Raw genomic sequence first — 26,805 nt, forward strand, 5'->3', positions numbered from 1 at the left:
TTTGCAGTCTCAAGAAAGAGTTAAAGAGAAGAGAGTCGAGACAAGGAAAAGTTGGACAATTAGGGGAGGGTCTCAATGCCCCGCGAGAAGTGTCTGTGCCTGTGGGTACTTTTTTTTTTTCTTTTCGCTCTTTTCACAATTGCTCAGACTCAATCCCGACATCTTGTAGAGTACGGAGTACGGAGTAGGGGGATTTTTGTCGTGAAACTCCACACAAGAATGAAAGAGGTGGATAATCTTGCGCAACCTTGGGAATAATAATGCAGACTCTGTTGCTGTTGCTGCTGATGGGCTGCCTGGCTAGCTGTCTTCGCTCGCAGAGACTCCGAGAATATTTTTTTCCCTCTTTTCATCGTACATGTCCTGTACTTTCGGACTAACCTCGGAAGTACGCATAAATTAGTCCGAAAGTACGCATAGCATTCTTTGAAGCTGGTAGTCAATGATGTGTCTGGCTTGACTTGGTAACTCTAATGTAGTTTAATCCCGGCCAGACCAACAAGACATGCCAATCACGATGACGGGCCGATGGCTCTCCAACGTGGGGGGCGTTATTAGTACTGTCTCGTGCGACAGACGGCTCATGATGCTGGTGGGGTTGAGACTTGAGTGAGTGCAGTGGAGGAAAGCAAGAGACAAGTCGAGAATAGGTCCTATCAGATTTCGAACCTGAGAGAACAGAAATAGAGACAAGGAGAAGTATCCGGAGAGGGAAGATGACTCCGTTGGTCTTTGTCATTGCCATCACTAAATCAGGGTCCAGATCACCTGATGTCCTGATGTCCCGATGGCCTGATGGCCTGATGGGCCAGGCTGGGAATCCAGGACCTTCCAGAGCCTGCACGTGACATCCAGCAAGAGCGAGCAAAGCCGCGGTGTTTCTGGAAGGCGGTGGAAGCGGGCCCGTGTCGTCATGGCGGGAAGCCGGCGATGCCTGACCAGCTTCTATATCTTCACCTTCCGTGCCGACTCTCCATCGTGTCTTTCACTCTCATCTTACACATCCAAATTCAGAGAATACTACCACTAATACCTGCCTATCGCTAATTTCATCCTAACGAGACATTCCTCCTCGTTATACCTCACACCTTTTACCTCTGTATACTCTCACCTACTATCACTACTACCTGATACCTCCTTTCCCGCACATCACAACCCCACTTTCACACCATGAACGGTGCTCAGTTTACAGACAAAGCCAACAAGGCCCTGCTGGACTCCAGCAGCCTGGCTGAACAATATTCACACTCACAGATTCTTCCCATTCATCTTGCAGTCTCCCTCCTGAACCCCTCTCCAGATGAGTCCAAAGACCAACAAGCTACCGCCCATCCATCCCACGACACTGCCTCCGCCCCTCTCTTCCGTCAAGTCATCGAACGCGCCCATGGCGATCCCCAACTTCTCGAACGCTCCCTTATGAAGCTTCTCGTGCGCCTGCCCAGCCAAGACCCACCTCCAGAGTCCGTCAGCGTCTCGCCCGCACTGGCAAAAGTCCTCCGTTCTGCTAGCGACTTGTCCAAGACCCAGAAGGATACCTATGTCGCCATTGACCACCTCATCACCGCCTGCGCTCAAGACTCACAAGTTCAGCGCGCTCTAGCAGACGCCAACATCCCGAATGTCAAGTTGATCGACAGTGCCGTACAACAGATCCGTGGCACGAAGCGAGTCGACTCCAAGACCGCAGACGCAGAGAGCGAAAATGAGAACCTGAAGAAATTCACCATCGATATGACCTCGCTGGCTCGAGAAGGAAAGATCGATCCCGTTATTGGCCGAGAGGAAGAAATCAGACGTGTCATCCGCATCCTCAGTCGGCGCACGAAAAACAACCCGGTGCTCATCGGTGAGCCTGGTGTTGGTAAGACCACCATCGTGGAGGGCCTGGCGCGTCGGATCGTCAATGCCGATGTTCCTGCCAACTTGGCCCAGTGCCGCCTGCTCTCCCTTGATGTCGGTTCTCTCGTTGCCGGCAGTAAGTACCGTGGTGAGTTCGAGGAGCGCATGAAGGGCGTTTTGAAGGAAATCGAAGAATCCAAGGACACTATCGTCTTGTTCGTCGACGAGATCCATCTCCTCATGGGCGCAGGCTCCAGTGGTGAAGGTGGCATGGACGCTGCCAACTTGCTCAAGCCCATGCTGGCTCGTGGTCAGCTGCACTGTATCGGTGCTACCACATTGGGCGAATACCGAAAGTACATTGAGAAGGACCAGGCCTTCGAACGTCGGTTCCAGCAGGTCCTGGTCAAGGAGCCCACGGTTTCCGAAACCATCTCGATTTTGCGTGGCTTGAAGGAGAAGTACGAAGTGCACCACGGTGTCAACATTCTTGATGGCGCCATTGTTTCTGCAGCCGAACTTGCCGCTCGTTATCTCACAGCTCGTCGTCTTCCCGATTCGGCTGTCGATCTGATCGACGAGGCTGCTGCTGCTGTTCGGGTCACCCGTGAATCCGAGCCCGAAGCCCTCGATAACCTTGAAAGAAGACTCCGTCAGCTACAGATTGAGATCCACGCTCTCGAGCGCGAGAAAGACGATGCCTCCAAGGCTCGCCTGGAAGTGGCCAAGCAGGAGGCTGCTAATGTCGCAGAAGAGCTCCGTCCCTTGCGGGAAAAGTACGAAAGCGAGAAGCAGCGCAGCAAGGCTATCCAAGAAGCTAAGATGAAGCTTGACTCCCTTAAGGTCAAGCGTGACGAGGCCGAGCGCTCCGGTGACACCCAGACCGCCGCTGATTTGGAGTACTATGCCATTCCCGAGACCAAGCAACTCATCGAACGACTGGAAATCGACCGCGCTAAGGCCGACGAGGAGCGACGCTCTCGCCAGGGCGATGCGGGCGAGGCTCTGCTGGCAGATGCCGTCGGCCCCGACCAAATCAACGAAATCGTGGCCCGCTGGACCGGTATCCCCGTCACTCGTCTCAAGACCACCGAAAAGGACAAGTTGTTGAACATGGAGAAGCATCTTGGCAAGGTGGTCGTCGGTCAGAAGGAGGCCGTGCAATCGGTCTCCAACGCTATCCGCCTGCAACGATCGGGACTAAGCAACCCTAACTCGCCGCCCAGCTTCCTCTTCTGTGGTCCTTCGGGAACGGGTAAGACGCTTCTCACTAAGGCCTTGGCGGAATTCCTATTCGATGATCCCAAGGCCATGATCCGGTTCGACATGTCCGAATACCAAGAACGGCACTCCCTTAGCCGCATGATTGGAGCGCCCCCCGGCTATGTCGGCCACGACGCTGGCGGTCAGCTTACCGAAAGCCTCCGTCGCCGGCCTTTCTCCATTCTATTGTTTGATGAAGTCGAGAAGGCTGCCAAGGAGGTTCTGACTGTCCTCCTGCAGCTCATGGATGACGGCCGTATCACCGACGGACAGGGCAGAATTGTCGACGCGAAGAACTGCATTGTGGTGATGACCTCCAACCTTGGAGCCGAGTTCCTCGCTCGCCCCGCCGCCAAGGACGGCCGCATCGAACCCGCCACGCGCGAGCTGGTCATGGGTGCCCTCCGCGACTACTTCTTGCCCGAATTCCTCAACCGTATCTCAAGCATCGTCATCTTCAACCGTCTCACCAGACGCGAGATCCGCAAGATCGTTGACCTCCGTCTCAGCGAGGTCCAGAAGCGCCTTACTGACAACATGCGCAACGTGATTATTGAATGCACTGAAGAAGTCAAGGACTATCTCGGCGATTCCGGCTACTCGCCTGCTTATGGTGCTCGTCCCTTGGGCCGTATCATTGAGCGCGAGGTCCTCAACCGCCTCGCTGTTCTCATCCTCCGCGGCAGCATTCGCGACGGTGAAGTAGCTCGCGTGGTTATGCGCGAAGGTCGCATCGACGTCCTCCCCAACCATGGGACCGACAATGACGGAGATCAAGACATGGTTGACAGTGATGAGGATGCATTAGCTGAGATGGAAGATGGCAGTGGTGACATGGATCTGTATGAGTAAGAAGCTTGCAGTTGATGAAAGGCGCAGCGATGAAAAAGTGACGAAGTGTTCTGATTCTCATTGATATACTTCTGGCTTTCTCTTTTCATGATATCATGAGATATGATTTTTTTTCTTTTTTTTCTTACCTTTTCTGTTGCTCGGGACAGTCTCTTTAATGTCTTGTACAGGCTGGCTTGTCTTAAATAAGCATGTTCGAGTACATACTTTAACTATCATGATTGTACAAATCAGGGTTTAATACGCTTGATTAGATAGTTGTGAATTCAATTTAGGAGATTAAAAAATTTTTCTCTCTTCTCTTCATCTTCCCCTTTTTATAGATAATATCCCTCCCATTGAGTACCGTAACACTAGACCGTACAATCAGTCATACTATGCGCTAATTTCTGTTTTACATCATAGATATCTGAATAGACACTACCTGCTCAAGTTTAGATATCTCGATAGTGACATATCCTATCCATACATCCGTGTATGTGCCCATATACATTCAAGAAGCCCAGACATACATAATCCATGAACTCCGATTAATCGATTCCCAGACGAGCAAGCACACGCAAAGAAGAAAAAGAGCACTAGAAAAGAACCCTATGTACATGAAGACTAGTACCATGAACCAAGCTATTTACCAATCGAGAGCGCACGAACCCTTATAAATAATAACTCATCTTGTCTTGAATCATAGAGGGGACGAAGGAGCCAAGGAGACTACGAGTCCGCCACCCCTTCGACTACCATCTTGTCAGAGACGGGCACCTCCTTGGGCCCGGTGTAATCTTTCTGCTTGACGAGCCACCACGCGGTCACAAACAGGGTCAGCCCGCCGGTCATCAGGCTGGCGTAGTTCATAGTCTGCGCGTCGGTGGGCAAAGCGTACGGAAAGCAGAAGATGACGACGAAGGCGATGATGTAGACGCAGCTCAGGGCGTTGACGATGTACCCGAGCAGGCCGGGCATCCAGAAGTGGCCGGGGGCGAAGGAGGCGCGGCGGGTGAGCAGGTGCGGGAAAATGGCGGCGAAGTAAGAGAGGCTGGAGAGCTGGACGAAGCAGCCGACGAAGGCGTTGAAGGCGGTCGTGGAGCCGACGTAGATGCACGCCAGAATGGTGACCATACCGCCGCAGACGAGGGTCGCGTTGAAGGGATTGTGCATGCGCGTGTTAATGTGGCCGAGCCAACTGTGGAAGGGCGTCGCTTGGTCGCGGGAGATGGTCCAGAGGGTGCGTCCGGCCGTGATGTAGCACCCTGCGCAGGTGATGACCGTCGGTAAGAAGGCGACGATCAGGAGGCCAAGCGCCCCACCGCGGGTGCCGGTTGCTTGGTAGTAGATCTCGGCCAGTGGGAAGCCGTAGACGCTGTTGAGTACGGCGGAGAGGTCGGTGATGCTGTAGAAGAGCGCGATCATGTAGACGATGCCGGTGAGAAAGCCGACGGTCATTTGCGCGAGGACGGCTTTCGGGATGTTGCGGCTTGGTCTGGAAGTTGAGGTTAGGGTTGGGACTGTTGCATGGAGGGAAGCACTAGGCACGGCTTACTGGGGGATCTCCTCGGCGAGGTGAGATGAGCAGTCCGGTGTGCCAACACTGTATGCGCCGTTGAGCATGCCAGCTACGAAGACAAAGCCTTGGCTGGAGTAGCCTGTGTCGTTTTGCCAGGAGCTCCAAACCTCCTTGCTGGCTGCGTAGCCGGTGCCATTGATGTGAGGCATCACGGCACAGACAACGATGGTGATGAATACACCGGCAAGGATGAAGAACAGGCCGAGATTGCCGATGTGAGGAAGCCACCGGTTCATGAAGAGGACAATACAACAGCACATCCAGGTGCAGATGATGAAGCTCACGAAGATATGCCAGGACTGAGGCACAAAGCCAGGATGCATGAGGGCGTACATCGACACTGTTTGCTGTCCGAGGATAGCTGACATCGAGGCTGCGCCCAGGATCCATGCCAGCGAGTTCCAGAATCCGGCAAAGAACCCGCACACCCGTCCGTATCTGCCCGCAGTGATGGTAGCCCAGTGGTATACTGGGGTAGACGTTAGAGCGAAGGATATCCCAGAAGAGTCCAGATCTACCTACCTCCACTGGCAGATGGCATTCCAGATGCCAGTTCTGCAATCGAGGCTGCGACTAGCCAGTAGCATACAGACACGGCGATACTAGGATCATGTTAGTACTCTTTATCCGTGCCGGATGGAAGACAAGGGCCGTACAATTCATATATCACACCGGACGGGCCTCCATTGCTCAAGGCCGTTGTCTGGATACCGTCAGTCCAATCTCCTAGCTCTGACCGAAGACTAATCGTAGCATACCACACTGCCACCCTGGGCAATCCATGTGTTTCCGGTCGTGACGGCAACGGCACAGATACTCAACAGACTGAAATTGCGGTCGACTTCCTGACGGTGACCCGAAGCATTGACTACCTCCACAGATGATGCATCCTCCCCTGCATCGATGGGGTCTAACTTCTCTGCTACCTTCTCTGTCGTCATCTCGGGGTCGGACTCGGCGGGGATAATGATATGGCTCGAGGAAGGTGGAACAACGACGAATGGGAGCAAGGGTTGGTCAGGATCTTTAATAGGACGGCGGCTGCTAGGGGAAGTACTATGAAGGCTCTTGTTATAAGTCACTAATCTGTGTGGCCTCTGTGTGAATGACAAATGATGGGGTGGATGGTCGAGGTCAGGGCTGGCCGAATAATCACAGGTTGAAAACAATCATTGTTTCTTTTCCCTAGTGATGTGTGACGTAGCGGTAAGAGAGCACAATGACACAAGGAGAAGAGCCAGAGGGCACCGTGGGCGAGGACATCAGTTTATAGAGGCGAGAGAGGGAGGAATGAATGAGTTGTACCTAGAGGACGGTACCTAGTACCTACTCCCTCCGTATACTCCAAGTGATCAGAGCTGGTGGGGCCAACACAGCGTGGGAAGGGCCGTTATCGCCCAATCACGGGACATTCTGGCTGATGTAAGGCTCCGATTGGCGGAGAAGCAGGAAAGGCGTGAAGAACGACTAGGCCCAAAGGGGGAGCTTCAGCAGATACCGTGAACGTGACCGGACCTACACTCTTTGGGAGTCTTTGCCCACTTCTCCCTTCTGCCTTCATCTTGCGAGGTTGGTTTTAGGTATGTGTCCTCCCTGTCTATCATCGGGAACTAGACGGACGGGGCTTTGGTCTGCATGGTTTTCAAAATCTTTACATGCTTGTTTTGCTCCACATATGGGTTCTATTGACTCATCAGAACCCATTCCTCATTCCTCAATCCGGGGAAGCTGGGGAAGCTAACGACCTTCAACGTGCTGGATGAACCTACCTACGTAGTACCTCGCAGGACAGAATGGATGACTCGGGTACAGACAGCTTGACCGACATTGATCTTGTGCTGATAAGACATTGTTGGAGGTAGAGATAAATTGGGTCATGTATGGGACGTGTTGAGAGAGAGAGAGAGAGAGAGAGAGAAAGAGAAGTCGAGCCTAGAGGCAGCGAAGCACGCACCGATGTATGTATACTTCCTTCGGCTTATCATCTTTTAAAAGCCTCAGCACTTTGGTAGGCAAGCATGAATCTCCTACATCAAACCGCAATCATGAATGAATTGCACTAGCATACAGCTACACATTGGCTACTGATGCCTTATCAAATGGGCAGCCACCGCCATCGGATGCCAAGAAGCCGGGGTTTTCCCAGAGCCGAGGCCGATTGATTACCTAGTACGGAGTACTTGATTATCCTTACTCCGTGTTTCCGACCTTCCTTCAGCCTTCTATTATCAATCCCCATTATTCACTGATAAGTCAGAGCCGAATTTCCTCTCCCCATCCATTTACCTGAGATATAGGCACGGACTTATGCCTGTGTATCACCTAGTGCCGGATTCCTGGATTCAAGGTCCTGTTGAGTCTACCTGCACCCCTCCAATACCTAGCTCCCGAGCAACAGTGTTCAATTGAGCAATTGACTCAGCCTTCTGAAAGGAGAGAGAATTGGTATGCTGATACAAAGTATTTACAGTAGTGCCATCACTTACTGCCTGCTCCACTCACTTCGGGACTCTTGAGTCTTCGAACGATGGATTCGACTAGTGTTTCTTTTCCAAATACCTGCCCCATTTCTAATCCCTGCAAGGCCGGGTTCTAGCGGCAAAATCTCACCCTTGGGCCGACAGGTTGGCTCCAATGGCACCACTGGTGTCGCATGCCTTACTTAAGAAGCCATTATATTCTGTCACACTTGACATTTTGCAAGACTCCCAGAAAGATACAAACAAGAGACGCAAACGAGCACTTTAACGCAGACACGGCTCGAGCGTGTGGCCGCCATAGTCCTCCGTGTGTCCTAGCAAATGAGCACCGAGACCGAACAAACCTCCTGTTCCAGAACACGGACCATCATGCTTCCAGGCCGTGGATTGGTGAAACGAGTTCAATGGGGATTCGTTCGCCAGCCCACCAACGAGGAGTCAAGATCGAGATGGCACGAGCTTAGCGGCGGATTCTCGAAGCTAAACGTGCAGGTGTAGACTATTTCCGGACCGTCATACATCCCTGCTAGTTCACCTCAGTAGGCGAGAGAAATTTTCCTTATTTTCGCCATCTCTGACTGATTCAGCACACACGAGGTGCAAGCACTGAAGTCACTTGCGGATCTTCAGAGTACGTTCCGACTACCCTACGATCGCAATAATGAACCCTTCCCCATTCACCTACTCGCGATTCGAGGCATCGTAGTCCGATCAGGTGGGGGAGTCTTTGAATCGGATGAACGGATTGAACTGGCTCCAGCTCGATTAACTTTTTGGTAACAAATGTATTGACTAGTTCTAACAATGTTACATGCACCCTTGGGAAGCAGAGCGAGGAGCTCCACCTTCAACAGTGATGTCGCTTAACTAAGGGCATACCGGTACTTACGCACATGCATGCAGCAGGGGTGCACCTTAGTGTCGTTCATAGTAATGAACGGTGGAAGCCACGCCCCATTTCTGTATGTTGTCTCGGGAGACAATTCCCATTCCCCCTATATTGCGCCAGACGCTGCTGGGTTTGGAATTAATCAACTGGCCTTCACCTTAGATACTCACGGGTTCGAGGAGAAATGTCTCCACTGGCTGAGTGGCCATATTAGGAATACTTCGCTTGAGTGAAGGATCGACTTGAACTGGGGCATTGCGCCACCCAGGTGCAAATCCCCCTGCCAGCTGGGGACGATTCTTCTCGACGGTAACGTGCGATAACGCTAAGTTTTTCGCTGGCTGGTGCTTAAGTGCTCTGGTCTAGGACCAACTTTATGCCAGATCTTTCGCATATAAGACCCAAAATGGGAGAATCTGGCTCCAGCGAAGAGAGTTCGACTTCGACCGAGTCCAGCTGGTGCCGCATGAATTGATTCAAATGGCTTCCGACCAAGTGGAGATTGGAATACAAATTAAGTTGCAACTAGCCGGCATTAAGGGACCCACCTCCCCAAAGTCAAAGAAAGTGCGGTCCATCCATTGACTGAGTACAATTTGTACACATTGAGTACGTGTGCATCTGCAAAGGTGCATTCCTGGTGGGACGACGGTGCAGTGGGTGGAGTGAGGGCTGATCTTTTCCGCTCAAAGTGGCCCCTCTCCCGGTCTCCCCATACATGATCCAGGTAGGCGTAGCAAGTTACTCACAAGTCTACTCTGGATCACGGATTCTTCGTGGCTCCGATGACGATGAAGCTGGTAAAGTAAGCAGCCAACCGCGGTGCGGTGTCTGTACCTGAAATGCACCCTTGGCTCATCCTTGCATACATTTCGCTGGTCATTCAATCACCGACCCCCGGCTGATTGAACCGGCTTAGCCTGAAGATCATGCCTGTCGTTCGCCCACTTCTTCCTCTTGATTACTATCTTCTCAGTCCATGATCTCTTTACGCACGCAGTCATCAAGCTAGCCGGGATCATACATCCTGGTTCGCCGTTTTGATTGCTTGACCAAGTGTGGACGTCTTTCTCCCCTGGCCGGCGTGCCGGTACCCAACCTTATCTTAGCAAAGATGTGAGTGCAACTCACTTATATTACCCTGAGCCTTGTCCGGTGTTGGTCCCTTGCAGGAAAGGATCTCGATTGACCGGTCACCTCGTGGCTCTCCAGGTTGCACTCCAGCACGATGTCCAGTCTAAGCCCCGCTTTCGCACGCAATTTTGCGCGGGAGACATGGACGCTCTATGGTGTCGGGGTGCTGGGTGCGGTACTGAGATTGTGAGTAGTAGCCTCTTATTTGTTGCATTTTGGAAGACATGTCTTGTCTTCGTCTTCAAGTGCGGTGCTGACCATGGCCTCTTGGTGGAGTGTAGCATTGCACGAATACGTCGGTTGGGGGTCACCAATCTCCAGACGGACGATTATCTGATGATGTTCGCTGTCGTCTGGTACACGCTTCTTTGTGTTGCTCTCAATCAGGTCGCCTCAGGCGGGGGTTCCAATCTGATGAGCGAAGATGACATCAAATCATTAACCCCCACCATCAAAGCTGATCGCATCCGTGGAAGTAAATGGGTTTTTGTGTCGGAGCACTGCTTCCTCCTTGCCATCTGGGCGATGAAGGCCTGCATGCTGGTGATTTATGCTCGCATCACGTACGATCATCAATGACTTGTGACTATGCTGGATGCTGACTCTTGGGACTGAAATAGGGAGGGATTGCGCCAGAGAAAATGGGTCAATTACCTCTCCATATACGTTGCTCTTGGATTCGTGGCAACCGAACTGTCCCTGTTCCTCATCTGTCGGCCTATCCACAATTACTGGGCTGTGCCGACTCCTTACGGCAAGTCATCTTCTGCAAAGATAGCTTGTACGCCTCTTGCTGACTCTGCGATAGAGCAATGTTCGACATATCAGTACTATGAGATTGTACAAGGCGTTATCTCCATCTCCGCAGATGTGTTCATGCTTCTCATTGGGATCCCCCTCTTGGTCCAAGTGCGCGTCCCTTTGAAACAAAAGCTGATCCTCATGCTCTTATTTGGCATGGGTATCTTTGTCATCGTCGCGGCCCTCCTGAACAAACTCTATTGTTTGGTACCATCGCTCATCTCTTACGTTTACATGAACTGGTATTTTCGTGAAGCAACCGTCGCTATTCTGGTCACCAACCTACCATTGGTGTGGTCTCTCCTCCGTGATGTGTTCCCTGCCCTCAAGAGCTGGACTGGAGGGTCCCACCGAGGGACGGACCGCTATCGAACAGGTCCATACGCGCCGAAAGGGTCTGCGTACCAACACTACGGGCCTCACAGTCAGCTGCGGTCCGGAGACTTCAGCATGCGCACCTATAACCAGAGCACTGTTGTGGCTCCCAGCAAGGCTGTGTCGGATGTCAGCACGGAACAGGTTGATGATCGCGAGCCCAGTGACGACGGTTCAGAACGAGCCCTCCGCATTCGACAGGACGTCACAGTCACCGTGGAGCGGGAAACACGACCGCCCGAGTATTGGGATTCTCGGGGCGCGGGGGCAACCCAACATCCAGAGCCTTAAGTGGCTCAATCTTCTATCTACACTCACTTGACTTCCTTCTTCTGTCGTTGATGATCTACAAATTCTTCCCAGTATCTCATAACCCCTCCACCTTCGTTCCACTCTCTCCACACCTTCCTTGACTTCTTTCCCATCTGTGCTTAATACTGATTACACATATGGCATGATCTGCCCGCGACGCCTGATTGGCAACCGATTTTTGTATATATAGGTAAAAATTGCTCGGCACCCCATCGTTGATCAGCATGATGGGTGAGTGGGGGTTTCGTCCCGCAGCCGAGTGATGATGACGAGCATTGGTCTGGGCGACCAGGTATACCACGGATAGACAAAATACGAACGCATCCTAATGGATAGAGATAGCACTAGGACCATGGGTACTCATGTAGATACGAAGGCTAATGTTTAGTTCAGCTATTCCAGTTGAATATGGATGGGCAACACATGCTGGGTAGAATCATGTAAGTGACCCGATCATTTCTTCCACTTTTCTGATGGGACATGAGTCACATGACAGAGTGGGATGAGACGGGTTAAACAAAAGGTTGTTGGCAATACAGACAGTGCGGCCCGGGGCCGCCACGGGCCAAGACAGACCCCGTCTTGTATCTACTGGATAGTGTAGGTTACGGGGTACACAAGTGACAAAGTCACAAAAGTAGCAAGTGGTTTTGTCGATGGAGTCTTGAAGTACTCCGTACCGTCAACAGCTGAACAGGTTACGGGAAACCCCGGGCCCGGGAAAATACCTTTCTCGGTACTCGTCACCCGATGGGGCAACATCCACGGGCTGCCAGCAGTGGGCGATACAGACATAGATACAGTACTCCGTAGTAACTTACTGGTGTTTAATCATTTAGATTAATATTCTTCGCCAGCCAAGAAGAAGGCAGATGTGCGTGTGCTGCTCAATAATAAAATCGGGGCAGAGTTTTCCCCTCGCAAAAGGAGGGGGGGGAAGGGAAAAAAAAAAGAATAGAAAACAAAGAAAACAAAGACGAAAAGGAAAGAAACAAGAAAAATTAGTGAGGAGTTCCAGGCCAGCCCCAGGCACCAGGGGCAAGAGCCAGTCAGCATTTTGACTTTGGTTCATCCCACCCATTCATTGCAGTGCCTGTCTTTCCAGCCTTATCCAGTTTTCCAGATGGCCATCAACTGTAATTAGCAGCAAGAAACAAGACCTCGCTCTCATATCCGCCACAGCCTTCAGTTCCATGGACCACACACTACACACATACACACACTCACTCTCTCAGTCACTCACTCTCCCTCTCTCCCTCTCCACTCGGCAACAACCGCTTTGGGCAAAGATCCTTTTCGATTTTCGGCCGATGTCGACCATCACTTTCAATCGAACCACGGACCACTACGTGTAAGTTGGTTGTGAATGGTAGACTCAGAGTGCACGCGACACTTCCGCTTACAGCAATACTCGAGTACAACCTTGAATCATTATCACCTGGACGGCCAACCAGGACAAGCCCTCCCCCAGGAATCCACTTCCACTCACAATACCTGAACTTGAGAACCCCAGTAAGCCAGCTCATCTGGAAGTGGATATGCATAATCTAGGAGGGGAGTTTGCCACCTCCTATCATTCCCAGTATGCCTCCCTCGTTCGACTGTAGAGTTCTCAGCGGCTTCAGAAACCATACATTTGGCATGCGCACAAAACAAAAGACCCTTCCCCATTCAAAGGCGTATCTTCGGGCCTATGATGGACGGGGGATTCTCGATCGATTCATACTTTCGGAGGTACGGATGGTCAATTCAATGCCTCCAACCTTCGCTCTTGGCACTAACTTCTTGGGGTTATCGCACGAGGCTTATTATCGCGGATCAGCTGTCAGTATGTGGCTATCCTCCTGCACAGACTTTGATCGTACCAAACTTTGCTCTCGTTCGAAGTCAGTGGGCACACGAATTCGCGCAATTGGCCTCTCGCGTTTGGGTGAATCTGGTCCCGTATATACTGAGTAGCTTAGGATACGATGGAAGGACTCCACGGATATCGGCACTGCAGAATACCTTCGATGATAGCTTTGTACAGTACAGTATACGGTGCTTCCCAAGAATCTGCCCGAACTTACCCTTTGCTGTCTCTGGTCCCTCATAGGCTGATCTAGCGTTGGTTTCGACATACAGAAATTCATCCTTCCCTTCTGAACAAACGCTCGGTCTAGCAGCATCGCTTAATCTAGCCGGGTCTCTGGACTAATTTACGCTGCGTAGATAATCTCCTGTTCAACGACCACGCAAGTTTACGAGGAGGATTCTGACGGACTAGATCCTTCGCGAGGCTAAGGCAGGATCTATTGGGCATGGGAAAACAGAAATAAAAAAAGAAGGAAAAAAAGAAAACGAGATGCCTCGTTTGGATGCTCGGCCCAATAATGCCGTATTTGTTGCCATCCTCCGCGCCTAGTATCTTTGGACTGTTGAAGAAATTGCACTAAGAAGGCCGGCGCCTGCACAGGGTCAATCCACCGGTGATTCTAAGGGGGAGGAGGAGCATGGGTATCGATGCCTGGTCGTAGCCTTTCAGATGATTGGGAATTCATTAGTGTTCGGTTATCGTAATCCCGATCAAAAGGAGGGAAGGGGAGGGGAGGAAGCACGTGATGCGCATATCTGGATCCCATCATTACGACGGACAGCATGGTAAGGTGAAAGGTGAATTTTGTTAATCTATGCCCTGAAGGATTATTGAATTGGTATACTGATTTGCTTACTATTTCGCGGTACGAGATCCAGTATATCGGTTGCGTCTCACGTCCTACTTTCGCATTGGCAAAGAAAGCACACCCCTGCAGCCCTATGCCCTGCAGGACCGCAATTCGGACTGTAAGCGCTTGTGCATATCTGATCTTTCAGATAATCGCTGCACATTGAGGACACAGGTACCTCTTGATTGGCCGACCGTCTGTGCCTATCATCAACGCTAGGCTCGTCGTCGCAACGGCTTGCCCTCAATCGGTACTATCATAGGGGGTCAGTCTTATCCGCTACCAGGTCCGATTAGAGCATCAACATAACCATAGTTCCCTATGCCTTTCTCTTTTCTAGGACTGGACGGGCTCCATGTCCTGATTACTGGAGCCGCAGGTGACATTGGTCGACGAGCCGTGCAGGAATTTCTGAGTAAGTTAGAGAAACGTTTTGTTTACTGGACTTAGATTCAACTTTTATCCCCGGTGGCTCGTGACATAAGCTTAGGCTTGTGCATTTATAGTCTGATTGCCATGCATACATAAGCTGTCTGCAGATATGTACCGCATGGTAGTTCTCCTGCTATGGAATTGTGCTTACTAGACATATAGACCAAGGATGTAAAGTCACTGCACTAGATCTTAAGCCTCTAGAGCTTGCCCAGGCACCACCCGACGTCTACTCACGACTTCATATTCTCCGATGCGATGTTACGGACGAGGAGTCCATTTGCTCGAGCGTGTCGCAGGCCAGCAAGCGCTTCGGGCCGATCAACATCCTGATCGCTAACGCAGGCCTCACAGATGAGGGCAAGGATTACCCTATCTGGGAGCTTCCCTTGGAAGCCTGGGAGAGGACATACCGCGTCAATGTGCGCGGGACCTTTCTCTCAATCAAACATTTCCTTCGATCCGCACAGCTGTCGCAGCAGACGCTGGGCAAGGAATTGGACAACCTTGCCATTGTCGTGACAGGCAGTGAGACGGGCAGGTTTGGTCAAGAGGGACACGCCGAGTATGCCTCGGGCAAGGCGGGCTTGCAATATGCACTGGTACACGGCGTGAAGAATGAAATTGTTCGGCTTAATAGCCAGGCGAGAATCAATGCCGTTGCTCCAGGGTGGGTGGACATGCCCATGATTGAAGGTCGGCTGGATGATCCGAAAGAGGTGTGGGCTGAGGCTCGGGCAACGTGAGCCTAACCACTCCCTTTACGAGGAGCTCAATGAGGTCACTGACTTATGCGATAGTGTGCCATTGAGGAGGATTGCGAAACCTGAGGATGTGGCTCGTACCATGGCTTTTCTGGCCTCTCATCGTGCAGCTGGGCATATCTCAGGACAGTGCTTGAGTGTCGACAGTGACATGGAGGGGCGTCTGGTTTGGAAGGAAACCGATGAGCCGAAGAAGACGACGGCTGACATTAAGGAGCTTTCGATCGCCTCGTCCATCCCACCGGCCTTGACCAAGCCGAAGCGGAACAAGATTCGAATTGCCGTATCAATCGATTTGGATGCGGTCTCTGGATGGCTAGGAACGGGTTCGTGGCTTCTTACTCCAACACCTCCTAGGTTGTATTGCATGCTAATCTTTCCTCTTCGCACACTACAGGGCAACATCCAGATAACATTCTAGCCGATTACTCGGCCGGGTTCTTCGCAGCCCGAGTCGGTGTACCTCGACTTGTACGCATGCTCAAGAAGCTCAATCTTGCGGATCGCTGCACGTGGTTCATCCCCGGCCACTCCGCGGAGAGTTTCCCCGAAGAGGTCCGCCAGGTGGTCGAGTCGGGCTGCGAGATTGGTCTGCATGGCTACGCCCACGAGGGCGCCTACCAGCTCACCGTCGAACAAGAGCGAGACGTCCTTGTCAAATGCATCGAGATCGCCACCAAGCTCACCGGCAAGAAGCCCGTCGGGTATCGGGCTCCCCTGTACCAGCTGCGAGAGTCGACGATGGATCTTCTCGAGGAATTTGGTTTCGAATACGGTCTGTCGTCACCGATAAGATTTTTCCCTCTGCGTATATCTCTGAATGCTGACATAGTTGTTGAACACAAACAGATGCCTCCCTAACCGACCACGACTGCCATCCGTTCTTCGCCCCACGTCGTCCTCCCCTCGAGCCCATCAACTTCTCCCGCCCCGCATCAACCTGGATGCACCCAATCCCGCAGACCACCACGGACCGTCGGCCGCTCGTATGTGTCCCCTGCAACTGGTACATGGAGGACATGACTCCGATGCAGTTCCTGCCGCACGCGCCCAACTCGCACGGCTACACGGACGTGCGAGTGATCGAGAACCTGTGGAAGGACCGGTTCCTGTGGATCCGAGAAAACGAGGAGGAGCCCATCTTCCCGGTGCTGATGCATCCGGACACGAGCGGGATGGCGCATATCATTGGGATGTTGGAGCGGTTGCTGCGCTGGCTGCAGGGGTGGGGGGAGGAGGTGGAGTTCTGTCAGACGGGGGAGATTGCCCGGTGGTATCGGGACAAAAAAATGGAAGCATCCTTCTGAACGTACACTTGGCAGTGAGTATAGCACCTGGTGAAGCTAGAAATTGAAATTCAGGTATGTGCTGTATATGTCCAGTATTGTGAGCGAATTTCGGAAATACACACGCAGAAGCACATATTCGTCTTCCTGTCAAAACCAGGGATTAGTGAAAACCGACTCTCAACAGTATCAACGCTCAAGTAGGGTCTCCAGCGCTACCTATAGCTTAGTAGGGGGTAAGTTAGTTACCGCACCTGAGTCGTTATAGTTAATCCTCACCCCAGAAGGGCAACCCCGAATCTCTTTCTATCACGTGATCGCGCGTTTTGTCCCGGCGCGTCCCAATCCACGCCTGCATCAGTAACAGCGGCAAAACACCTCTCAACAGAACACCCCCCAGCAATCCCCCTCTCTGCTCCTCGGATTCAAGGGCGCTATGGTCTTTAAACCTTTCAAATCACCTTTAATCCGCAAGCCCGTTCCATCTTCTCCCGCGACGACCACCAATACCGCTCCCGATGCTCCCGCTACAGCTCCTGCTCCCACAGCCGACGCCTCGGAAACCACAGACCCCACGGGGGAGCCCCCGACGAAAAAACCGCGCCTCCATCTGGATCATACGGTAACGGGGATCGAGAATCGGACACTTCTCCCAGGTGTCTCGACAGGATCACAACCGAAGAAGCGAGGAACATTGTTGTGCTTGGCGCGGGAGCGGCCTACATCGTCTATAACTTCGTCCCCGCCGTCTCGGGTGTCGAAGAATGATACATCAAAGGCGAAGAGGGAGGGGGAAGAAGGCGCGCGGGCCGGCGCCGGGACGGGTAGTGAAGACAGAAAGGCGACAACGGGGCAGGTCCGAGAGAGGTATTTTACTGTTTTGTGGTGAGTTCTCATTCTCATGTTTACATTGTCTTCATGTCTCTATCCTGCTTATGGATTGTTATCTCCTTTAGACGCGGGAGTGATCAAACAGGACTAACTCTCTTTTTTTGTTTTGTGTGTGTGTGTGAACAGGCGCAAACCAACGACCAAGAAAAACAAAACTTGGGATGGCGATGGGATCATCAAGGTCCGGGATGGGTATGCATATATGTTTGATCATGCCTCCGGGAAGGATATGGGGCGCGGGGTGGTATCGCAGACCCGGTCGTTGGAGGCGGGCGTGATGTTATCGGTTGCGGGGAAGGAGGCCGAGATTGATTGTGAGGTCTCTAGGGGAGAGTATCTGACTGGAAGGGGTCTGTCAGGTGCTGAGGAGAAGGAAGCGGTTGTGAAGACTAATGCTGCTGTTACGAAAACTCCGGCTACAGCAGCGGCTGGGAAGGCTTCTGTGTCGGTTCGGAGCGCAGGCACCAACACCAAGCCGGAGATGGGCAAGGAGGATGAGTCTTCCAAACTGAGTCCCATCCGGATTGCGAACCCGGCGTCTAGGAAGGGTGGCATTTCTGGAGCCTATAAGAGACCACTGCTGGATTCTACGATGATACCACAGACTTCCGTTTCGACAGAGATGCCAGTTCCCCGGCATGACCCGACGCAGACGGGGGCGTTGGTCATGAAACGCCCGGATTCTGTGCCCAACGGCAAGAGAGTCGTTGATGTGGTCGTCGATCCGATCTTGGCGAAACATCTCCGGCCGCATCAACGCGAGGGAGTCCAGTTCCTTTACGAGTGTGTCATGGGGATGCGTTCGTTCAATGGCGAAGGCGCGATTCTGGCGGACGACATGGGCTTAGGCAAAACGCTGCAGACCATCACCCTCTTGTGGACGCTGCTGAAGCAGAACCCCGTCTATGGGGATTCCCCAGTCGTGAAGAAGGCGCTCATTGTCTGTCCGGTGACGCTGATCAGTAACTGGCGCAAGGAGTTTCGCAAGTGGCTCGGCATTGAACGCATCGGGGTCTTCGTTTTTGATGATAAGCGGAAGCGGCTGACAGATTTCACCAAGGGCAAGGCGTACAGTGTCATGATAGTGGGTTACGAGAAATTGAGGACGGTGCAGGAGGGACTGGCCAGAGGCAGTGGCGTCGATATCATCATTGCGGATGAAGGACATCGCCTGAAGACCCTCCAGAATAAGAGCGGACAGGCCATTCAGTCCTTGAATGCCACAAAGCGAGTCATCCTATCTGGAACCCCGATCCAAAATGATCTCAAGGAATTCTTCGCCGCCGTTGACCTCGTCAACCCGGGCGTCTTGGGCACTTTCAAAGCTTTCATCAAGGAGTTTGAAATCCCCATTGTCAAGAGCAGACAACCCGAAGCCACTGAGGAGGACATCGAGAAGGGCGAAGCCCGCAATGAGGAGCTTCGCGAGCTCACCTCCAAGTTCATGCTGCGCCGCACGGCCGAAATTCTGGCCAAATACCTTCCGCCCAAGTCCGAGTACGTCCTCTTTTGCAACCCAACGCGCACGCAAGCCAGCATCTACCAGAGCGTGCTGGCGTCGCCCATCTTTCAGAGCGTGATCGGCAATTCCGAGAGCGCGCTGCAGCTCATCACCATCCTCAAGAAGCTCTGCAACAGCCCGTCACTCCTCTCGCCTAGGGCTAACGAAGACAAGGAGAGCTCCCCTAATTCGACCATCGCCGCGCTGCTCTCCTCCCTCCCTCCCAATCTCCTCCGACACTTTTCCCCGTCATCGAGCGCCAAGATCCGCGTTCTCGATCAGCTCCTCCACCATCTCCGCACCTCGTCCCGCGCAGAAAAGATCGTCCTCGTCTCGAACTATACCTCAACCCTCAACCTCCTCGCCACCCTCCTATCGTCCCTCTCACTGCCCTTCCTCCGCCTCGACGGCTCTACCCCAGCCCAGAAACGTCACTCCCTCGTCGAGGACTTCAACCGTCTTCCCTCGGACCTCTGCTTCGCGTTTCTCCTGTCCGCCAAAGCCGGTGGCACGGGGCTGAACCTCATCGGCGCCAGCCGCCTGGTGCTCTTCGACGTCGACTGGAACCCGACCACCGACATCCAAGCAATGGCGCGTATCCACCGCGACGGACAGAAGCGGCCATGTCGGATCTACCGTATCTTGTTGAAGGGGAGTCTCGAGGAAAAGATCTGGCAACGGCAGGTGACGAAGTTGGGTCTGGCGGACAGCGTGATGACGACGACGGCATCGGATAGTGCCGGTGCTGCCTCATCGTCATCAATGGCACAGTTTTCGCGTGACGAGCTCCGGGATTTATTCCGACTAGATGAGGAGAGTCGATGTCAGACGCATATGTTGTTAGGATGTGAATGCGGAGGTACTGGTCAACAGCAACAAGAACAAGCATCTCCTGAGGCGGCGGATGATGATAAGGTGGGAGTAGAAGTGGAGGAGGGGGATACCGTCCCCCCGTCTGACGAGGAAGCAGAAGAAGATGCAGATGCCGAGGAATTCCCCGACATGCCTACCCTCATCAAGGCCTCGCAGCTCGACATGGAGAAACAGGAGCAGATAATTAGTACCTCAAACACGCGCAGGACTTCCTCTCGCCGGTCTTTCCGCCGTCCGGCCCCCTCCAACACGTCCCCACCTCCTCAACCTCCTTTTGAAAGAAAACCTACCTCCCAGAAACAGAGGATGAAGCAGTCCCTCGCGCAGTACCGCCACATCGACCCTTACCACCTCACCGCCCCGGCCGACGACGACGAGGCGAAATCCCTGGACGTCGTGGCGATGGAATCCGTCATTGACGACGATGTCCTTGTTGCAATGTTGCGTGATGAGGGGAATCGAGTGGGGTATATCTTCAAGAAGTCGAGCAGTAGCTCGGGGATCTAAAAAAGATAGGATATAGATCCCGTATACGGTCCTCAGCAGAGGGGCCCGTCTCGATCTAATCATCGATGGAAGCCCACGTTTTTGCCGTCTCTTCTTGGGGGTGTAATTTCGGATGTCATGATTATCGATATGATGCTATGAAAATGGTACGGGGGGTTTTGGAACGGGTACTGGGTGTATGTATTGTATGCATGCAGAGAACTGTCTTATATTTTAGAAGCTATAGATATCTCGATATCGTCTTTTTTGTTTCCTTACCCTGCTATTAATTCTATGATCCCATGCATATTTGGTCATGTGCGCAAGTGCAGGAGTAAGCGAGGGGAGAGATGCCGGTGCAGATCAACTTCCATGAGCCCGAGATTGACTGCTCCCAAGTCTAACAATTCTAGGATGGTGCATCTCTTGGATCTGAGTACAGAGATCATTTTATAATCATTGAGGTGTTCATAGTGAAGACTAGGAGCTATTTACGGACAGCTTCCAAAAAACGGGGGGCATAAGCAAATGGGTATGAGAATGGGGTATGCGCAGAAATTTGCAAAGCAGCGACACGAAGATGAGCCAGGACATGCAGCAATATATGGGAACACATAACAGAACGCTAGAATTCAGGGCATGTTGTTCGTAGACTGAGGGGGAGGGCTAGTTGGATAAATAGATGGATGGATGGATGGATGGAAAGATAGAAAGACAGAAAGATATCTGGCTTGAGGTAGTTCAATATGATGAGGAAAAGAAAAGAAAGAAAGAGGGGTAGGTGGTCTCGGACAGCGATGAATAAGGTCCATCTAATACTTAGACTTTCCAACAAGTCCAAATGTGTACGCGGCTTCCGCTTCGCTCTTCATCTGGATCATGTAGATCCGCGAAAATCCCACCATGACGCCGCCCTTTTTGGGCATGGCGCCGCCCTCGGTCTCTTCCCAGACGGAGACAGCAATGCCGGTCCGAGCGACCCGCTCGAAGCAGCTCTCACCCAGACAAACGTCCAAGAGCACCTCGCCGCGGGTCTTGCCTCGGATGAGGATGCGCTTCTCGGGTTCCGTCGCTCGACGGGGAGATGCGGCCCCGGAGAAAGGGGGACTACCGTCCGTGCCTTCCGAGAAAGTGTTCGAATCACTTCTGCCGATATCGCGAGGCTCCGGAGGCGCAGGCATGATGGTCAGTCTGGCAGCACCCATATCGCGCCATTTGGACTGCGTCTCACGCATGTAGAGCCGGATCTTGGCGTTGGACAGCCCGATTCCGTCCACGCCCTTGATGGCGGCGGCGATGCGGCCGATGCCCGATGAAGGGGATGCATTAGAGCCGAGCGAGTCAGAGTAGATGCTGTCTTCTTTCTGACCATTGCGAGATGTCAGAGATGAACGGGAGATGTTAAACATTTTGCTTCCAGCGCCAAAGCGCTTGAGGGCCGAAAAAGCACTGCTCACGGTTCCCACGCTGCTGTCGGAATTGTCGGCCTGCGATCGTGGAGAGGTGGTTGCACGATAACTCCTCCTGCGTCGAGGCCAACCGAAAAGTCCGCCGGTCCGACTGGGGGACTCTTCTGGAAGAGGTTGGTCGGCATACGGACCTCTAGCATTCTGCAAGGCAATGTAGGTGGGATTGTTGATGCGCGCGTGGTTGATTAGTCCATACAGAACCTCGCATTCATCCGCATTCCGTGAGCGGAACATGATGTTGTTACTCCAGTTTATCTTGGATCGTTTGGTGGGTGGAGAGCGGATGCTGATGTCAATCGCTGTACCACGTCGGATAGGAACAAGGGGGGTAAGCTCAAGCGCAATAAGCGGGCGGAGCTTTTTGAATGTGGCCTCATCTTCAATGCCCATGGGAGCGTCGCTCATATTGTACGCCTCGATGAGACCTGGGCTAACGATGACCTTGCACTCATCGGGGAATATACTTTCCCAGGAGCCCTTGTCGGACCAGGCGAAGACGGCAGCGATAGCAGCAGATGATTTGGCGGGCTGCGACGGAACAGACCTATACCCGCCCTCAGATGCTGCATTCGTCAATGACAGGGAACTGCTGGCAGAGGTCATGACGGAATCCTGCACATGGGACTTGGAAAGATGGCGGGCTGGCAAAGACGCAAGTTCATCTTCTGTGTCGTCGTCGGAGCTGTCCGTTGCCGAGTATTCTGACCCCGACTGCATGTCATAGCGCCGCACAGTTGACGTGTCAGAATCTGAGTAAGAATCTGAAGCAGTTGACGGCTCATATTCATGTTTCAAGGGCGATGATCCGCGGCGCTTGAGGCGTACATTGCTTGGGCTTAGCACTGGCACATCGGAAAGACTTGAACCAGTCGAGCTTGGTGAGCGAGAATGCGGTGGCGGTGCCGGAGGCTCCTCCTGGTCCGAGTCTGAATTCGCTCGAGAGTCACTCTTGTTTCTTGTCGGGGACTCAGCAAGATAGAGAGACTCAATCGCGGAGTATTCGTCATCTGACGTAGATGCTAAGGATTCGGAGATGTATGTCTGGCTACTGCCTCTTCTGAGCTTGGGGATTACAGGCAGGTCCATTGATGGCACGGAGGACAGCCTTCTATCCGGCATGGGCGGCCTTTGGGGGCGATCTTGTTCTTTGGGCTTCTTCTCTTCAAAGCGTTGTGCTTCTTCGACTTCTCGGGCCTTACCTTTGTCCTGAGCTGGTTCTATGGGAGTAGGTGGACTACTTTCACCGTAACGCGAGATTCTCTTAGCCTTAGAGCGTTTCAGTCCGTGGGGTCTGTCATCGCTGGTGAAACTCTTCCGCGGCTCCCTAGCATGAAGGATAGGTTGAGGCCGAGGCGAATCTCCCATAGCATAATCTGAGTCACGCGTGATTGCGGTATGCAAGGATGCATACGAGTCGTTCGCGCAAGAAGACACAACGGTACTCGGGTCAGAGAACTGATCTCGTGGGGTCAGAGATCGACGCTTGGCCCGGATGTCGGCCTTTTCTCCGATCGGTATATTGATATTCGTAGGACTTGGAGGAGCTCTCTGTGCCTGGGAAGCTTCAGTGGAGGATGAGATAGTTTGTGCTCGTTTCCGCTGCTTGGCTCGGTCAATAAAGCTCTGGGAACGACAGATGGCTGGTGGAACAGGGACTAGACCCAGCATCTGCACCCATTCATTTCCGATTTCCTCCTCATCAATCTGGAGAATGAGGAGCTCCTGCCATGGTTTCTCTTGCCCTGGAGCACTTCGCAACATGACGACAATCTCACCCTTTGTATCACCGTTCCGAGCAGAGACGCAGCCCAGCGCTATGGGCGGGAACAGTAGCCAGCGATCCGTATGATCAATCTCGCAAATTAGGAGATCACCTTCTCCTCTGTTTTGTGCGGTTGCATCTCTCAGGAGAAGTTCTGCACGGCAGTCGATCACTTGTCCACTGGAATGGTAAAGGGATAGGTTGAAGAAATCACGGGCACGAACCCGTCGAGACCTGTCCACAGTGACCTCAGTCAAAGTACCCAATGTTGCAGGATCGCGCGCGCGAGTTGCATCAATGCTAGCAGCCGATTCGTCTTCAAGCCTTGCTCTTTCCTCCCTCGCACGACGACGAGCTTCTGTCACCAGGGTCTGATAACCCGATGCAATTTCCTCTGCTTTGGGGGATGGTTGCAGCGCCTTAATCCCCTTGAATGTCTTTGCAAGGTATTTCAGGCGAACAAGTGGTCGTTTCAAAAGATAGGCAACATCGACTTTTTCGCCGTCACTGTCCACAACATCTCCGTTTTCGTCTCTTGCCATGCCTTCGTCCAGGCTCCTAGTGTCAGCGTTTTCGCCACCTTCTCCTTCCTCAAGGGGCGCAAGGTTCACTATAACGTCCTTGAATCCTAGTCTCCAGGCCTTGAGATACTCGCGATAGACCCTTTGCGCCCCTTGTGCCCAGTTGAGTAGTGCGTCGACGTTTTCTTCGGGAATCCGCTTGTGCAATGTCTTCAAACGCTCGATGGCGACTCCCATATCCACAATGGGCTTGCTGAAATTGGCCTCGTCTTTAGGGTCCGTTGAAGGGCGGAAGAGACCAGCTGCAATAGCAGAATCAGACCGTGAAAGCACGCAGGTCAGGAGGACAGGAATCACACCGCCGACTAAAGTCTTCAGCTCACGCATGTACTTCGCTTCGTCGGCAGACAACTCCTTGAGTATGTCTGGAATAGTCTCTGATACCACGCGATTCTTCGTCTTCAAGCTCCTCGCAGACCGGAGGCTCCGGCTCCTGCTATTAGGGGCGGATAAAACTGAGATAAGATCATCATGGGTAGTGAGTCGTCTTTTGAGCTGGGACGAAACTACAGGGAGTGAGTTTGGTTCGAATGAGTCCCGTTCCTCATCGTCTTCCTTTGCTTTGGCTGATGAATCATGTGCTTCGGCAGCCGATGACGCTGTTGGATTGCCACCTCTGCTCATTGACTCCACAGATGCGATGGTAGACAGAGGATGTGCTCCGGTGGCAGGGAATGGCTTTGTGCGCCCAAGAGGTACAGGCGCATTATTACCAGACACTTCCGAGCCCTCAGAGAGCGGCTGAGTTCCGGACTCAGACACATCATCCCTCATATCACGAGGGCGTTCTCTGATAGGAAGCTCTTTGCCTCTGGATGACTGTCGACTGCCTGTGCTTTCACCTTGTTTCTTCTTCGAAGAGGAACTACTATCTCTTCGTGATCCCGAGCTCACGACAGTTTCCTGCTTCGGCTTGGCCCGGTCGCTTGCCGGGGAACCCCCGTCTCTCTTGCTTCGCCGTGAAGCCGCATCTTTGCGGGGAGTGTCACTATCCACGGAATGCTCCACATCGCTAGTGTGCGTTTGTTCGGATTTTGCGTTCGATTTGTTGTTACCAGATCTCATCTTTAAAGGCGCTGGAATCTCCACGTCCGAGTCCATTCCTTCCTTAAAGGGGTCTGGGGTATTGGACAGCCAGGCTTGGATTTTCGCGCCCCGGACTGGTGCTGGTTTGGGTGGCTCAGCTTTGGAGAATATCTCTTTCGATGCATCGATCATATGCCCGAGTATTCCCCCTTTGGGTGGTTTTACAGCTGTACGGCCTTTGAGGGCATCGAGCCCAGGGCCTTTGGGGGGAGGACCCTTCGACGTTGGATTAGGACCTCGTGCGCGGCGTCTTGACAATTCAGAGAAGTCCGCCTCGCTCGTCGCCCATTCTGAGTCGTCATCTAACGGCGCATCCTTGTACTTCGAACTTTGAGGCTGCTCTGACTTCGCACGAGTATGGCCTTTCGCCGTTGATGGTCGCGATGTCGATTTCGAGGATCCATTGTACGAGGCAATTTCTTCCTCCGCCCGATTTTCTGGTATTGTGTCCACATCCCGCGATGCGCGGGACTTTCTCCGCTCCCTCGTCGCAAGATCCGTGGAGCGGTCGCGTTCACGACTTCGCGGAGGAGACGACACCCCATCCTCCTCGCCCTCGGCTTTATGCGGTGGCCTTAGTGCATCATTTGTTGTGTACTGGGAGATGCGCTTGGGGGCTGGGAGTTTCGAGGTCTTGGCCTGCGTGGACTTCCGATTTAGCTTCCAGTGCTCGTCACTGATGACTCGCTTTCGCGGAGTGCTTTGACTTCGCATCCTAGATACTACTGAACCATTGGAGTTGCCGAGGGGAGTATCAAGAGCCGGTTTGGATTTGGATTCGGCGGCGGAGTTATTCTCCTCCTCATCGTCGTAGTAGACACCGTCGTTGGCAGTTATAACCCCGCCTCCTTGCTGCTGCCATTTGCGCACCTTTTCTCGCACAGAGTTTGTGTCGTAAATTCCCAGGGGCCGGCCGATATCGAGGGGCTTTGTCTTCGTGGGGGACAATTTGGCGGCTCCCCCGCGATTGGAGGGGCGCTGCGGGTTGACAGGAGATGGCATGGAAGTCTACAAGCGCGGTCAAATGTCAGCATATCATGCATGTGGTAGCCTCCCCGTTGGAGTTGTGTACGGTGGTTGGTATCATTGAGTAGAAGGTGTGAAAACGTGGGCCACGGCAACCCGCCGACGTCACTTTAGTGCTTTGTTTATGAGGGGAAGGGGAAAGCTCACAAAGTGAAGATCAGCACAACAGCTAGCTCATGCATACCCTGGCGGACAACAACAGGGACTTGCAGGGAATAAATGGTTCGAGAAATTATGGGAGGGATCGTCGAAGGAAATTCGAATCGAAAGCAATAGAAGCGAACATTCCACCAGGGAAGACGAAAAAGCAGGCGAGCGCGAAAACAGGCGGTCAAAAGCAGATCGGGTCTCTGTTGCGGTCCTCCACCGGCCGGACAATAACCACGACGATACCAGCAATAAATGCAATAAATGGCTAACTTGAGTTTTTGGAG

At 52.8% G+C, this 26,805-nt stretch overlaps 6 protein-coding genes across 6 annotated transcripts; 4 read left to right on the top strand and 2 right to left on the bottom strand.

Annotated features, from left to right (window-relative positions):
* The first annotated feature begins 734 nt into the window (after nt 1–734).
* On the top strand, nt 735–4,238 carry BO72DRAFT_440730 (ATP-dependent Clp protease ATP-binding subunit). Its single transcript, XM_040943459.1, has one exon. The coding sequence runs from the start codon at nt 1,171–1,173 to the stop codon at nt 3,955–3,957; it is 2,787 nt and encodes a 928-aa protein (XP_040795956.1). The 5' UTR covers nt 735–1,170; the 3' UTR covers nt 3,958–4,238.
* Nucleotides 4,239–4,642: 404 nt separating this feature from the next.
* BO72DRAFT_294057 (putative choline transport protein) lies at nt 4,643–6,767 on the bottom strand. The gene is made up of 5 exons (XM_040940380.1): nt 6,277–6,767; nt 6,175–6,221; nt 6,041–6,120; nt 5,495–5,987; nt 4,643–5,434 (listed from the first exon to the last, which is right to left on the bottom strand). The coding sequence occupies exons 1-5, from the start codon at nt 6,457–6,459 to the stop codon at nt 4,669–4,671; spliced, it is 1,569 nt and encodes a 522-aa protein (XP_040795957.1). The 5' UTR covers nt 6,460–6,767; the 3' UTR covers nt 4,643–4,668.
* A 2,892-nt stretch (nt 6,768–9,659) lies between these two features.
* BO72DRAFT_294158 (uncharacterized protein) lies at nt 9,660–11,755 on the top strand. The gene is made up of 3 exons (XM_040940381.1): nt 9,660–10,207; nt 10,303–10,584; nt 10,642–11,755. Exons 1-3 carry the CDS (start codon nt 10,116–10,118, stop codon nt 11,486–11,488), a joined length of 1,221 nt encoding a protein of 406 aa, XP_040795958.1. The 5' UTR covers nt 9,660–10,115; the 3' UTR covers nt 11,489–11,755.
* A 2,438-nt stretch (nt 11,756–14,193) lies between these two features.
* Nucleotides 14,194–16,741, top strand: BO72DRAFT_453151 (SDR family oxidoreductase/polysaccharide deacetylase family protein). Its single transcript, XM_040945908.1, has 5 exons — nt 14,194–14,629; nt 14,809–15,388; nt 15,447–15,736; nt 15,808–16,185; nt 16,260–16,741. Exons 1-5 carry the CDS (start codon nt 14,536–14,538, stop codon nt 16,715–16,717), a joined length of 1,800 nt encoding a protein of 599 aa, XP_040795959.1. The 5' UTR covers nt 14,194–14,535; the 3' UTR covers nt 16,718–16,741.
* A 340-nt stretch (nt 16,742–17,081) lies between these two features.
* BO72DRAFT_532266 (DEAD/DEAH box helicase) lies at nt 17,082–20,680 on the top strand. The gene is made up of 2 exons (XM_040950426.1): nt 17,082–17,581; nt 17,714–20,680. Exons 1-2 carry the CDS (start codon nt 17,133–17,135, stop codon nt 20,466–20,468), a joined length of 3,204 nt encoding a protein of 1,067 aa, XP_040795960.1. The 5' UTR covers nt 17,082–17,132; the 3' UTR covers nt 20,469–20,680.
* A 579-nt stretch (nt 20,681–21,259) lies between these two features.
* Nucleotides 21,260–26,347, bottom strand: BO72DRAFT_472804 (uncharacterized protein; the record flags this gene model as incomplete). Its single annotated transcript, XM_040947166.1, has 3 exons — nt 21,260–25,521; nt 25,561–26,032; nt 26,069–26,347. The coding sequence occupies 3 exons, from the start codon at nt 26,345–26,347 to the stop codon at nt 21,260–21,262; spliced, it is 5,013 nt and encodes a 1,670-aa protein (XP_040795961.1).
* Between the last annotated feature and the right edge of the window lie 458 nt (nt 26,348–26,805).

This window comes from Aspergillus fijiensis (genome assembly GCF_003184825.1).
Source record: "Aspergillus fijiensis CBS 313.89 unplaced genomic scaffold BO72scaffold_85, whole genome shotgun sequence".
In the NCBI taxonomy this organism is placed as follows: domain Eukaryota; kingdom Fungi; phylum Ascomycota; class Eurotiomycetes; order Eurotiales; family Aspergillaceae; genus Aspergillus; species Aspergillus fijiensis.

Coding starts and splice junctions, on each gene's coding strand:
- BO72DRAFT_453151 (XM_040945908.1), top strand. CDS start 14,536: ATGCCTTTCTCTTTTCTAGGACTGGACGGGCTCCATGTCCTGATTACT. Junction 15,389..15,446: donor TGGGCTGAGGCTCGGGCAAC/GTGAGCCTAACC, acceptor CTTATGCGATAG/TGTGCCATTGAGGAGGATTG. Junction 15,737..15,807: donor CTCTGGATGGCTAGGAACGG/GTTCGTGGCTTC, acceptor CGCACACTACAG/GGCAACATCCAGATAACATT.
- BO72DRAFT_440730 (XM_040943459.1), top strand. CDS start 1,171: ATGAACGGTGCTCAGTTTACAGACAAAGCCAACAAGGCCCTGCTGGAC.
- BO72DRAFT_532266 (XM_040950426.1), top strand. CDS start 17,133: ATGGTCTTTAAACCTTTCAAATCACCTTTAATCCGCAAGCCCGTTCCA. Junction 17,582..17,713: donor AGGTATTTTACTGTTTTGTG/GTGAGTTCTCAT, acceptor GTGTGTGAACAG/GCGCAAACCAACGACCAAGA.
- BO72DRAFT_294057 (XM_040940380.1), bottom strand. CDS start 6,459: ATGACGACAGAGAAGGTAGCAGAGAAGTTAGACCCCATCGATGCAGGG. Junction 6,222..6,276: donor TTGCCCAGGGTGGCAGTGTG/GTATGCTACGAT, acceptor GACGGTATCCAG/ACAACGGCCTTGAGCAATGG. Junction 6,121..6,174: donor TCCGGTGTGATATATGAATT/GTACGGCCCTTG, acceptor ACATGATCCTAG/TATCGCCGTGTCTGTATGCT.
- BO72DRAFT_294158 (XM_040940381.1), top strand. CDS start 10,116: ATGTCCAGTCTAAGCCCCGCTTTCGCACGCAATTTTGCGCGGGAGACA. Junction 10,208..10,302: donor CTGGGTGCGGTACTGAGATT/GTGAGTAGTAGC, acceptor GGTGGAGTGTAG/CATTGCACGAATACGTCGGT. Junction 10,585..10,641: donor GTGATTTATGCTCGCATCAC/GTACGATCATCA, acceptor GGACTGAAATAG/GGAGGGATTGCGCCAGAGAA.